The 12,734-nt window shown below is 36.3% G+C and overlaps 1 protein-coding gene across 1 annotated transcript; it reads right to left on the bottom strand.

The window, feature by feature from the left end:
• Positions 1-899: 899 nt before the first annotated feature.
• Positions 900-4,052, bottom strand: LOC136278244 (nuclear apoptosis-inducing factor 1-like). The gene is made up of 2 exons (XM_066161740.1): positions 3,668-4,052; positions 900-934 (listed from the first exon to the last, which is right to left on the bottom strand). Exons 1-2 carry the CDS (start codon positions 4,050-4,052, stop codon positions 900-902), a joined length of 420 nt encoding a protein of 139 aa, XP_066017837.1.
• Positions 4,053-12,734: the final 8,682 nt, after the last annotated feature.

Genomic DNA, 12,734 nt, shown 5'->3' with positions numbered 1-12,734 from the left:
CTTTAAATATACATATTTGAATATATATATTTTTTTCAAATTCAGATGTCATGGAACCCAGATACAAAACGGTCAAGCTTCTTGTAGACAACCTCATTCAAGGCCAACTCATTGTGAGCCCAAGAAAAAAATACAAACAGCAGCTAAGTTTGCAGTTTAGGATAACTTCATTCTAATTTATTGTTACAGTTACAACAAGATTTTAATCAAAAAATCAATTTTATTTGTCTGTAATTAACCCCTTCACTCCTAAGAGTGCTTGGTTTTCAAATATAATTTAAGATATTGTATTTTATGGAAAAGAATCAACAGATTTTATTCACAATTTGTGTCAAACCAAATTTAATGATCGATTAGGACTATTTTATATGAATAGCTGTAATTGAGGACTAATCCTTATGAAGTTTTCACGAAAAGAAAAATCAAATTCCATCCTAATATTACCACACATTGATGTTAATGATGAATCAAAAATATTTTACATGTAAGCCTTAATTAAGCTTCTAAATAAATTTCATTGAATACTTGAATTCCAAGTCCTGTTGGCTATAAACTTGGAATTTCTGGGAATTTCTGGGAATTTCCAGGTTTTTAGAACCAGAGTTGTTATGGTTGGGAATTCCTAGGAATTCCAAAAGCCATTTCGCAAGGGTATTTTGGTAGCATTACATCATGACTACACAAGCTAGTAGAATTTTCTAGAAACATCCATAGTATGAATGTAGAAAGTTCGTGTATGTTTTTACATTTGGCAAACCCGAACAACCCCGACAGCTGGTAAAACTCAATAGACTCTTAAATTATCATTATTATCATCAGGGCCCAGTTGTGGCGCTCAAAGGGTGGGTAACACTAGCCAGTGGCTGAATTTCGCTATTCAAAGGATAGAGAGTCGTCCATTAGATAGTGTTATCCATCCTTCCAACAACCGGGGCTAGGAAGTTAAAAACTCATGTACAATTCATAAGGCGCATTTCATTACTACTGTGGCTTAACTGACTTTAAACCGAGAGGATAACCCATTGAGTAAATTAGGAGATCCTCGCAGCTAAGAACACTACTGAAACGAGTAGTTGTAAATAGGACCTGAAAAAAATTTCAGGCCCGTACGGGATTTGAACCCATGACCTCTGCGATACCGGTGCAGCGCTCTACCAATTGAGCTAACAAGCCAACTGGGAGCTGGTCAATGAATTGGGTCCAAATAAACATCCAAGTGAATGAAGATTTTAGATGTATGAAAATTCACATATTTGCACTGCGGTGGAAAGATATCTAAAATCTTCATTCATTTTTTCGCAATCTCTGTTAACGATAGTCATCACATTTTGTAGGAAGCGTCTGAGCTGTGATCGAGTAATTAAACGGGGTCTCGGCAATTTGAGCTCACAAGCACGCTGGTAAGCACATGGTTAGCGTAAATAATTGTTTACAGTTTTTTAATTCGAGAGCCGTTTTTGAGATTCCGTTTCTGTAACCTTCTTGGCTATTTTCCGTTGCATTCATTGAGGTACAACCTCGGAGTTTCATAGGTGTTTATGAACGATAAATTCGTATCGGCACCATAATTTAGGAAGGCTTTGTTAACACATTACCAGCTTACAATTCGCGAACTATTTCTGTAACCTGCTTGGATATTTTCTTTTGAATTAATTGGGTCACGCTCTCGGAATTTCAACAGTAATTAAGAACGATAAATCCGTATATGTAGCACAAGTGAAGCACATTTTAAACTTTCCATTCGATTTTAACTATACTTGATTGACTCTCGATAAATTGAACTGCCATAATACGTTGACTATTTTACTATTTTGTAGCCCCAAAAGCCCGGCTTATGACTCTGAAGGTACTGGACTTGATATATTTGATACACAAGGCACCCCTCTCGGAGGAAGGTTAGAATGAAATTGCTTTTACGACCGTATATTGCACCCGGTTTATATATGTAGCTAATTGCTTAAAAATACCTATTATAGCTGTATTCAGAAGCAAGACACGGAGGTAGTGTGCTTCTGTGTTATTTTCATTGTATGGGGTTTCTTTTATGTAACAAAAATCCATTCCTTTAATTTCATCCTTAACCTGCTTGCAAATAATTAAATTTTATGTTTTAATTCAAGTGTGAGAAGATAAAACAGAAGTGTCATAGAGTTCTCTTTCCAGACTTAATTCAGATGAGAACATCAGTAGACTAGTTTATGTCATATGCTTCTCCTGAATCTTTAATTTAATTGCCCAGGTCTTTTTCACAAAGCCTCTTTTATATCTCTGTGTGCCAGCTAATGATTAAAATCTCAGTGAATAGATATGCCATATTTTAGAATTCATAAATGGCATTCTCTTTTCACCCATGTGAAGAGATATTACCCATTTATTAAACTAAAATCTTAATCATGAAGTCAACTTAATTTCAATGAGTTTGAAACTTCATTGTGCATAAGAACACTTTACTGAAGTATGTTACATCTATTTGCTTTCTTTCTGGTACATATGATTACATAACCCTTTGACTCTCAAGATATTTTCATTAGTAATTCTCCTTACTGTCTGCCATACAATTTATGTGATGTTAGGTTAGAGAATTTGGAATTTGATCAACCAATTATCCCCTAATTGATATTTCTCTTTATTCTCATTACTCGTCTGCTAGATATTGTATTGATTGTGTAAGGAGAAATTCTGTCTAGGTCACTAGTGTGACTAAAGGGTTAAAATGGGGGATTTCATTAGATTGTAATGATTAAATTTTCTTATGCTTTCTAATGTAACAAAAAAATGTGATGCGAATCTGATGTTATGAAACAATGGAAAAACCTTTTGCTGGTAGCGTATGTCTTTAATGTTTAAATGTTCATGGGAAATGCTTTTCTTTGAAAGCAAGGATACAGAAGTTTTTATGGCTGATAGAAATAAGCTGGTTCCAAGTAGTGAAAAGCAAACTGACACATTTCATTCCTTACTGCTTGACATGCTTCACTCAAACATGGCAGTTGTGTGTATCTACCATTGTAAAGGTGTCTTTCATGAAAAGTATTTATTTGTGTGGCTGTTGTTCTTTGTTGAACTTTGATTAGCGCTAATCCACGATTAAATAGGCTAATCGCCGATTAAATTTAAGTCGCCGATTAGTTTCTGTTGTTCAAAGCCCGATTATTCCTAACCTTCGATCAAACCAAGGGTTAAATCTAACCCTGCTCGCTAGGTGGATTAAATCCTTAATCGGCAGATTAAAAAATAAAAATCACAACATGGCTGACTTGTTGTATGGTTGTGTTGGTGTTGATGGGCGAAGAAAAAGGAAGCAAAGAGAGTTTAGGAGCATCGGTTTCACGATAGATGGATATACAGACGAAGAATTAATAGCAAGGTATCGCTTTGGAATGGAGTCTATAGAGTATATTACCGACCTTTTGGCAGATAATCTTCGTCGTAAAACCAACCGCAATCATCCTCTCTCCGCTCTCCAACAAGTCCTCATTGCTTTGCGCTTCTACGCCATTTGTTTTTTTGTTTACATGGGAGTACATGTAAAAGAAAATAAGAAAGAAACAAAAGTCTAAAGTCCGTTAATTTTCATTTTGCTTTGTGTTTGTTAGCGAAGTATACATTTTATGCAAGGTATGGACATTGAGAGGTATTACAATAATGTTTCCATTTATAAACTTACCTGTTTCAAACCCCTGTAACCCAGTAAATGACGGTGTGTCACTGAACATGTTTATGATTTTTAAACTGGCTTCTGATGGGTTCGGGGGAGCAGGGCCACCACCTGTCTTCTTCTGTTCACTTTTAAAGGAACTGAATTCTCTTTTTGCGTGACTCTGGAGGTTTTTCCACTTGTCTCGTACTTCCTGCGTTGATCTTGCTGTCACACCGACGGCGTTTACCGCCTCCGAGATTTCTTCCCAAATCTTGTTTTTTTTTGCATTTGTTATACTGTTGGTAAATTTACTTTGAAGAATGTCCATATTTTCTTCAAATTTTTCCGTTAAAACGGAAATTTCAGCGGGTGAAAAGTTTGCTTTCCGCACTTTCTTCGCTGGAGAAGCCATATTGACAAAAATAAATTTCCGGCAATTTTATGACGTAAACTGGCACAAAATAAATTATAATTAATTAATATAATTCATTTTATGCTTAATCGCGGATTAGTAAATCGACCGAGTAATCTCCCTTTGAACAACCGTTTTTTAACCAACGATTAACTAACCCACGATTAAGAAATTTAATCGCCGATTAGGCCTAATCGGTGATTAGTTTAATCGCGGTTTTGAACAACTGGGCCCTGATGTTTATAAGGCAATTGCACTCACCACAATTATATATTCAAGCAATACTCTACATATATAAAACTGATTGCATGATGTCTTTAACCCTTTACGCCCTTACATCAGTATGCATATGCTCCATACTGTTCTCTCTTCTAATGTGCTGGCAGGGAGAATTTGTTTAACAATTAAGAGGTTCTTCAGTTGATTATCATTTCCTTTTTTCTCATGACCTTAATGCTTGATTTAGGGATGATTTTGAAAGGAGAAATTAGATGCAAGTCACTCTCAGGAATTGAAGTATTAATAACTGTACACATTTTATATGCTCCTTGCATTTGATTTGTTGGCAACAATAGTTAAGATTGCTAGGAAAGCAAACAAATGAACAGAAGACAGTGAATTGAGGGAAACTGTAAACTTTACCATATGATAGAAGAAATGATCACAGAATACTTAAGAAGGCAAACTCGAATTGTGTTAGCCAATTTTCTCTATTGCCCTTTATGTTTTTGATCAAATGAAATTTAATCAGTGGTAGGGTTTGCTTACAATGTGTCAAATCACCAGTGTGGACTTCATTATTCTCAGATGTCAGCTGGTAAAAGATAGATACTAAAAATAGATGGCCATAAGAAAAAGTACACATCTTCAAAAAAATCACACTGAAGCGGTGGCATGATTGATTTGTGATATTTAGAATGACAGAAGCAGGAAAAACACATTGAGTTTTTTCCTATTCTCTAGTAAGTTTTTTAGATTTCAGATTCTACATTCAAACTGAGTGAGATTAAATTTATTCATATCAAGCTTCATTATGGTTTTTTACATGGAAAGGTAATTTTTATTGTTGCTTCACAGATGTTTTCATGGCTGTTGCTACTTACATTCATAACAAAGTTTCATTTAATGTATAGTGTTTTAAGAACTTTCTTTCTATCTCTCCAATACTATTTAATATTTCTGGAGCACTATTAACCCATAACACCTTAATGTCAGTATGCAAGTATGCATATTCTCCATACCGTTTGCTATAAATCCTAATGTGCTGGCAGGGAGAATTTGTTGGACAATCAAGAGGTTCCTCAGTTTTTTATTATTTCCTTTATTCTCATAACCTTAATGTTTGATTCAGGGGTGATATTGAAAGGGAAAATTAGATGCAAGTCACTCTCAGGGATTAAAGGGTTAAAGGAAGAAGGTTATTAAAAAAATTATAACTTTTGATTCAAGCAAGTATTTGAATATGAGAGTAACATTTGATATTTTCACATTAACAGGATAATCAAGTTGAAGATGGCCTCAAAAAGGAGTGAACTCAACTGTAACAATTAGGTGACTACTTTGATTGGAAACTTGAGAACTTAGTAAGTACACCTTGGATTGCAATTCTGATGATTACAGTTTGCTGAGGTAATTGAAATGTCAGTCCCCAAGCAGGAGCCTATCACATGACCTGTACAGTCATAAGGTACGAGATAAGAAAGACACATTTGTGTCAGTAGAACTATTGTAAGTACAATACCAACTTGTGACAAAAATTAATGATTTCCTGTAAGTATGAATGTGTGGGAGAAGTCATCGTGTAACTGACCCTTTTTTGCTTGGATGCATAGGATTTGATTATTGTAATGCATATCTCTTAGCTTTTAAACTTTCACCTTGGTATTAATTGTAACTATTTACGATCTCTATTTCTTTGTACCTCAAGCCCTCAAAAGTTGAAGCAGGTCAGTCAATTACCTGACTTTCTTTGTTTGGAATTGTGCGATTATATAATTTTGCTGTGAAATTTGCCACATTGTAACATGTAATATTATTATTTGAATTGCATTTAATACTCTTGCTCAAGCTTTCATTAATACATGGTTTTTCTTACCAATACTCATACCCAAACTCAACATTGATATAAGGAATTGGTCACAAGATATGTGACTTTTAAAGGGTGGGAAACTGGAAAAGCAAGGATCCCCTGTTGTTTGAGACTGAAATTAAATTGGGCTCTGCTACTTTAATTCATGTTTTTATTTTGACCTGCATGAAAGTTAGATTAATTGGCATCCACATGATGCACAAAGCAAGAATATAAATGACCTAGCCTAATAGGTTGTAAAATTAAAATAAGAGAGTTGTACAGACCATATCTTGCCTTTTATCCTTCTCTGGATATTTACTTAAATAACATAGTCACTCTCAGTCTCTCTCACTCTCACTTTCCACTGACCCTTGCAAACTGAATTCCCAGTTTTCTGGGAATTTCTGGGAATTCCTAGGAATTCCCTAGGAATTCTAGGAATTCTCAAAAATTCCGAATTATGCAAATGACCCTTGCAAACTGAATTCCCAGTTTTCTGGGAAAAATTCCTAAAAATTCCCAAAAATTCCCAGAAATTCCTAGGAATTTTTTAGATTTACAGCTTTTCAGGGAAAGTCATTGGTTCTCTGAGTTGGAATTCCTAGGAATTCCTAGGAATTCCAAGTCCTGATGGCTATAAACTTGGGATTTCTGGGAATTTCTAGGTTTTTAGAACCAGAGTTGTTATGGTTGGGAATTCCTAGGAATTCCTAGGAATTTCCAGTCCGAATTTACCGTGAAAATTCACACCTTTATTCCTAGGAATTCCTAGGAATAAATTCCTAGGAATTCCAAAAGCCATTTCGCAAGGGGAGCTTGTGGAAAGATGATAACCTCAGGATCTTTTTTAATGAAGAAAGGAAAGCCTGCCCTCCTACCATAGATAGTTTTTTGTGCATCATCCGTACATATCTAGTCTTATTTGTACATGAAGTTGATTGTTCTAGGTAGGCTAACCTAGTAAATTAGTTGTGAAAATTTCTTGAAGCTGTCGTTGAATGAATGTTTGACTCAATTTTACCTGACGAACCTAAACTGAATAAATTGAAACCTGAAATTTATTTCTTCTCCTTTTGAGGTATGCATCAAAATTTTGAAGTCGTAGCATGCTTGAACTACAGGTTTATGAGAAATCTGCATGTGTGTGTGTTTTCAACATATAAAACCGGTTAAAAGGTTGCTTAGATTTTTTCATTAGTACACATTTCTTTTTCTAAGAACCTTGTTTATTTGGCCTATGCTGAGTTCTAATTTTTCAAACAAATTTTACATTCTTTTCTATTTCTTTTGTATTTTGAGTTACATACTTGTTCTGATAAAACACAATTAACCACAGAACTTTATTCCAGACTAGAAGTGATGACTAAATGTGTCAAAATGGTCGATGTAATCATTACATTTCTCTTCGACGCCATTTGCCGCCTGTGGAAGCCAGAACTAGGACCAACCTAATATTTACTTCTGGTTGCCAAGTCCTCTTGACGACGAACGACTCATAATTACTGAAGCCTTCTTCTCCCAAGACATTACAAAGTTGAAAATAGAATGAACCATGGACCAAACTTGAAAATAATCAATCTTAAAGACCAAGCAAGTCATGACTTTGGAAGTGCTCCCTTTAAAAAGACTGAAAATATGCTAATTAATTCAAACTCAAAAGAAAGAGTTCACCGAAATATACTTATTTTTTGTCGGCGTTTGTAACTGTCTGACTTCTTTCAACAAGAGAGCACATTATGGTGCACACCCCAAGTGCTGCAGTCCAACCTGAATTAAGCGTCACCCGCTGGGAATAAAGGGTGACGAAATAGAGGTATTGTAGAAAACGCTAAAAAATATTATGTTATCCCATAATTGACCTCTTAATGTACGAAAACTTGCTAAAAAAACTACTAACATCGATCTCAGGCGATCACTGCAACATGGATTTGAATTTTACTTGAAAGATTATTCTCTTAGTTATTATTTGCCTGGTTCTGCTTTAAGTGACCGCTTAATACAGTGCCGCTTAATTAATCAGGTCCTCTAGTGGGAAAATGCGAAAGATGGCAAGCTCTGTAAATGATCTAGTTGTTAGTTTTGATTACGCTATCAAAAAGTACCTAAGATGTCCTTCGGGATTTGATATGTCTCGCGTATTAAAATCGCAACAAAAAGAAGCAATTTCTACAGTGGTTTCTAGGAAGGATCTATTGGCCGTGTTGCCAGCTTGCTTTGGGAAAAGTCTGATATTTCAGGTGTTAGTTTATAGGAAAGTAATTATGATGGGGAACCCTTCCAGCATAGTTGTCGTTCGTCTAATCAATCAGGTGGACAATCAGACATGGTTAAATATCAAAGATTTAATGAATATAACTGAGAAGTTACAACTCATAGATCCAACTTCTCGACACTCCTGTCTAGTGTCTTCATCAAGGATGATCTAATCGCTTCAACAAGAGGTTCCTTTAGATGCTCACTAATTATCCACCCTTTTTTTCTGGCAGGGCTTGTGAAGATGGTTGATCTGAGAGAAAAGCCAACCTGCTACATACGATCATACACGCTGTCATCAATGGAAGCTACTAAAATATTCGAATCAAACAGAATTGGGCCACTTGTTGCAATTTTCCTTGATAATAACAACCATTTCGTTAAAAAATCTGTCGAAGGCTCTACTAAATACTGTGGGAATTCCAGTCGTTTCTCCTAGGAGCCGTTTCACTGACGACTAGTTCGCTAACGGTTTAGGTGGTTTCGCTAACGTTTCAGTTCAGTTGGCTGACGTATCATAGCTTATTTCCCTGAGGTCATGGGCAATTTTATCAGTTTTAGTTTTCGAAACAGCGACAATTGAAATCTTGTTCCGCAAACATGTGTGTAAGATCGGCCAAAAATGTACTGTGCTCGACCTGCTGAGGTCGTCTCAAATCGATGTATCGAAGGGAGTTTGTCAACGTATCGACTCGACTTCAATTTTCTTTTGAATTTACTCATATCAAATCGACTTTCAGTTTGTATTGAAACGATCTAACCTCCTTACAACCTTTCGGTCTATTAGATCTAAGTCGATCGAGTCTGCCTGTGGGATCATTAAGCGTTTTGTAATACGTCACCGAAACGAAAGATGAGACGCTAGCGAACTGTCCTGAGAAGTTGGCAAAACGACCTAAGGTGATAGCGAACTGGTCGTTAGCGAAAGGACTTGTATGAAAAAGAACCGCTTACTTAAAAAGGTAGTAATATTATCTCAATCTTAGCAGTTAGCCAATGGGAATACTCCGTCCGAAATCAAGGAAATATAGCAAGCTGGCCTGCAAAATAGTAAAGAAATTTCCTAAGCACCAAAAGCCTGCTAAACTATGCGAGAGCGCAATAAATATTCTAGAAAAACTAGATGCTTTTCTCTTAACACTCTCGTAATTGGCAACAACAACAATCGTGCCGGGGAGGAGGAGGAGGAGGAGGAAGAGATGCGTTGAGTGGAAGGCCACATCAGTCACAGCAGCCGAGTTTTACAGCGCTGTCATCCCGAGCAATCTCTTCTGTAAATTCGGCTTTTGTTCATTCATAAAACACACACCTTGAGCAGTTTGTTTTCTAACTGTCACGTGAAAACCCCCTCCCCCTTTTTTTTCATGAGCTCAAATTCGACGGGACCTCTCTGAGCATATCTCTTTCAGATTCTAAAGTAGAGACCGAAAAAACTTTAAGCAAACGTTTTAATTCGACTTGCCGAACTAAAGAAGTGGGGAGAAACACCAGACATAGACACAACTTTCGTGTTCTAGCCGCTTCCTGCGTTCTTTACAACAGAACAGAGCACAGTCAAGGCGTCTTTATTTCTTAATTGGTTGGCTGACCAAACACAAACGCTACAGATAAGAAAGAAGAGGCATCAAGTCAGTTTGCAGGATCACTTGCTTAGTCGATACTCCAGTTTTTGATGTATTTTGAATGCTGTGAATTCGAGTTTGTTTTAGCTTGGGATCATTTAAGAGTTAGAACAAACACAAATGCCACAGGTAAAAAAGGAAAGGCGTCAAGTCAGTTTGCAGGATCACCTGTTCAGCCGATACTCCATTTGTTTGACGTATTTTGAGTACTGTTAACCTGAATTTAGTTTAGCATGGGATCATTTAAGAAATTGACCAAACACAAACGCTCTAGACAAAAAACTGAGAGGCGTCAAGTTAGTTTGCAGGTTTTCGCTCCAGAAACTCTTCTCATGGTGGTCCGGGGTTTTATCAAAACACTAATTTTAAATTCATAGGAGATTATGTTTGCCACTCTCTACGCCTATCATCGAAGGAGTTGGCAAGAAAAATATCTGAGCAGTTAAAATATTCTTTTGAACAGAGTTTTCCCACCCACTGCATTTTCCGAAATAAACCTATGTATGCCAGAAAGTTATGTATGTAGAGAGGGCGATTCATTTGCGGTTTTTGTTTAATATTTGTGTTTATCAATCTTGACCAGAGCAGTGGGCGTATGATACCAAGCAGTAAGAGGTCAAGTAAGTCTAAGCAGGGGCGTATGTAATCAACTGCGTTACCACGCCAATAAAAAGAAGTTGTTTTTCCATTGAATAAAAAGTGTTCCTAACAGGTGAATCGACACAAATTCATATAAATTCTAGCTGCTTTGGCGGAACTTCATTGGCTCGGCTAATGCTAGAGATGGGAATTATGAAGTTACTCTTCGTTCTCGTTTTTTTTGGGGTTGTGCTCTACAAAGAGTCCAAAGGTAATGTTAGAATTACTAGTAACATATTTTAGATAAGATTTCTAAATAGAAAATTTCGCAGAATTTTGCGATTATTTCTCAACTTATGAAACTATACTTGTCAAGGTGATTCGCGTTCTTGAATTGTTCACTTCTTACTCTTAAATGTAGTCACAGAAAGAAAATCGAGAAGTTCAATTTTGAAATAGTGATTTATTCAGTTCTTTGCACCCCAAATAAGCCTTCGAAGCTCCTAAGCGACACACTCTTAAAAATCATTTTTGAAACAATTCGCTTGAGCCAGCAAGATTTGAGATATGGGAATACGTTTTATCATAGTTTATTTGCAATTAGTTTCTCAAGAACTTGTTTATTATAGAAAAGTTGACTGAAAATAACATTGAAATTTTGTTTTCAGCGAAGCTTCTTGAAGATCCGAAACTTTTCGAAGGAGATATTGTCCTTCTAAAAAACCAACGTAACTCTGCTTTAGGCAGAGCTGCATCTAGATTCAGAAGATGGCCGCGTGCTAGGATGATATATACCATTGATCGTTCTCTGTGTAAGTGCTTATATGTAACATCCATGGTTAGTTGTGCCTTTTGACAGAGTGCATGATAATAAAGTGAAATGTCTACAAATTGAATATGTGAAAAAGGTTTTATTCTTATATCTTCTCTCAGTTTTGCGCGTGGTGTGAATTGTTAAACTTTCAGGTTAAGATTAAGTACGAATATTTATCTGTGATCACTTGTGAGTGTTTTTTTTTTAATTTTCTTAAATTTTTATTTCTATTGGACTTTTTCAGGCTCTTAGCTATCAATGAAAACTAATCCTTTTATTTTTATCGGGGTTAAAGCTGTCCATGCTCGGGCAAGGAGAGCCATACGGGCTGGAATGCGTCAGTGGACTAGAAGAACTTGCGTTCGTTTCAGGCGACGAAGAAGAGAACGGGCTTACGTTCGCTTTGTACGTGGTTCAGGGTAAGAACAATTTTTTTAGTCTTTGCCAGGTATAGGTGTTCGAAAATGCTTTCCCTGTGATTTCAAAATTATAATCTCTCTAACGGGTCAAGAGAGACCAGCAATATGACGACAGAAAAAAAGGACAATAGGAAAAATCTTCCCTGGTGCACGGTTTTTGCGCCGGTAGATGTGGGAAGACCTTTCAGGAAGTTGAAGCTCTAAACAGAGGCCTCTTTGAAGTGTTTATTATATATACATTCTTCGGATAAACTTTGCTGCTCTAAGAAAACGAATTGATCGTTGTCAAGGTCTTTTGAGTGATTAGGTCTGGATAGCAGCAGATATGTCACGAGTTTAAGAAAATAAACGACTCTTTTTAAAAACATATTTCGACAGTTCTTATGCCATCCTCAGATATGATTTATACAAAGCACAAAGTTGACTTTAAAGTGTGTAGCAAAATGCTGATTGGACAAAACAAACAATAGTAACTGAAAAATGTATGCGTTTACAAAGAAAGTTTTAAATGAACATGATAAAGTTGATGATTAAGTGTAGGTTGCTCCCATTGAATGTGGATAGCTTCTTTGATTTTACTTTGGAAAGTTGTGGAAGCGTGATGATTTCGACACTATAGGGAAAAGGAACCCTCAATTCTAGCTGATGTACAGCAAGAATTCACATGCAAATGAAATGAATATCAAGTAACTATATATCTGCATACGAGAGAGTGTCTTGTTTCTGTTAATGCTGCTGTTGTTATTCGTTTTGAGATGTTCATCATTTGTGGGAAGAACTGGCAGGCGTCAGGACATCAACCTACATCATGGCTGCTGGACCACAGGAATAGTGGCTCATGAAATTGGTGGGTACTATGTGGCTCTTGGAGAAAACAGCCATGTTCCTAGGACTCATTTGCGAAATAAACTTGCACCAAAATAT

This window comes from Pocillopora verrucosa, chromosome 14 (assembly GCF_036669915.1).
Source record: "Pocillopora verrucosa isolate sample1 chromosome 14, ASM3666991v2, whole genome shotgun sequence".
NCBI lineage: Eukaryota > Metazoa > Cnidaria > Anthozoa > Scleractinia > Pocilloporidae > Pocillopora > Pocillopora verrucosa.
This window is presented reverse-complemented; position numbering and strand designations above follow the sequence as displayed.

What these genes read in the sequence shown, in the direction of transcription:
- LOC136278244 (XM_066161740.1), bottom strand. Translation starts at nt 4,052, where the DNA reads ATGGCTTCTCCAGCGAAGAAAGTGCGGAAAGCAAACTTTTCACCCGCT. An exon ending in GTTACAGGGGTTTGAAACAG is followed by an intron (nt 935 to 3,667) that starts GTAAGTTTATAA and finishes TTAACTTCCTAG; the next exon opens with CCCCGGTTGTTGGAAGGATG.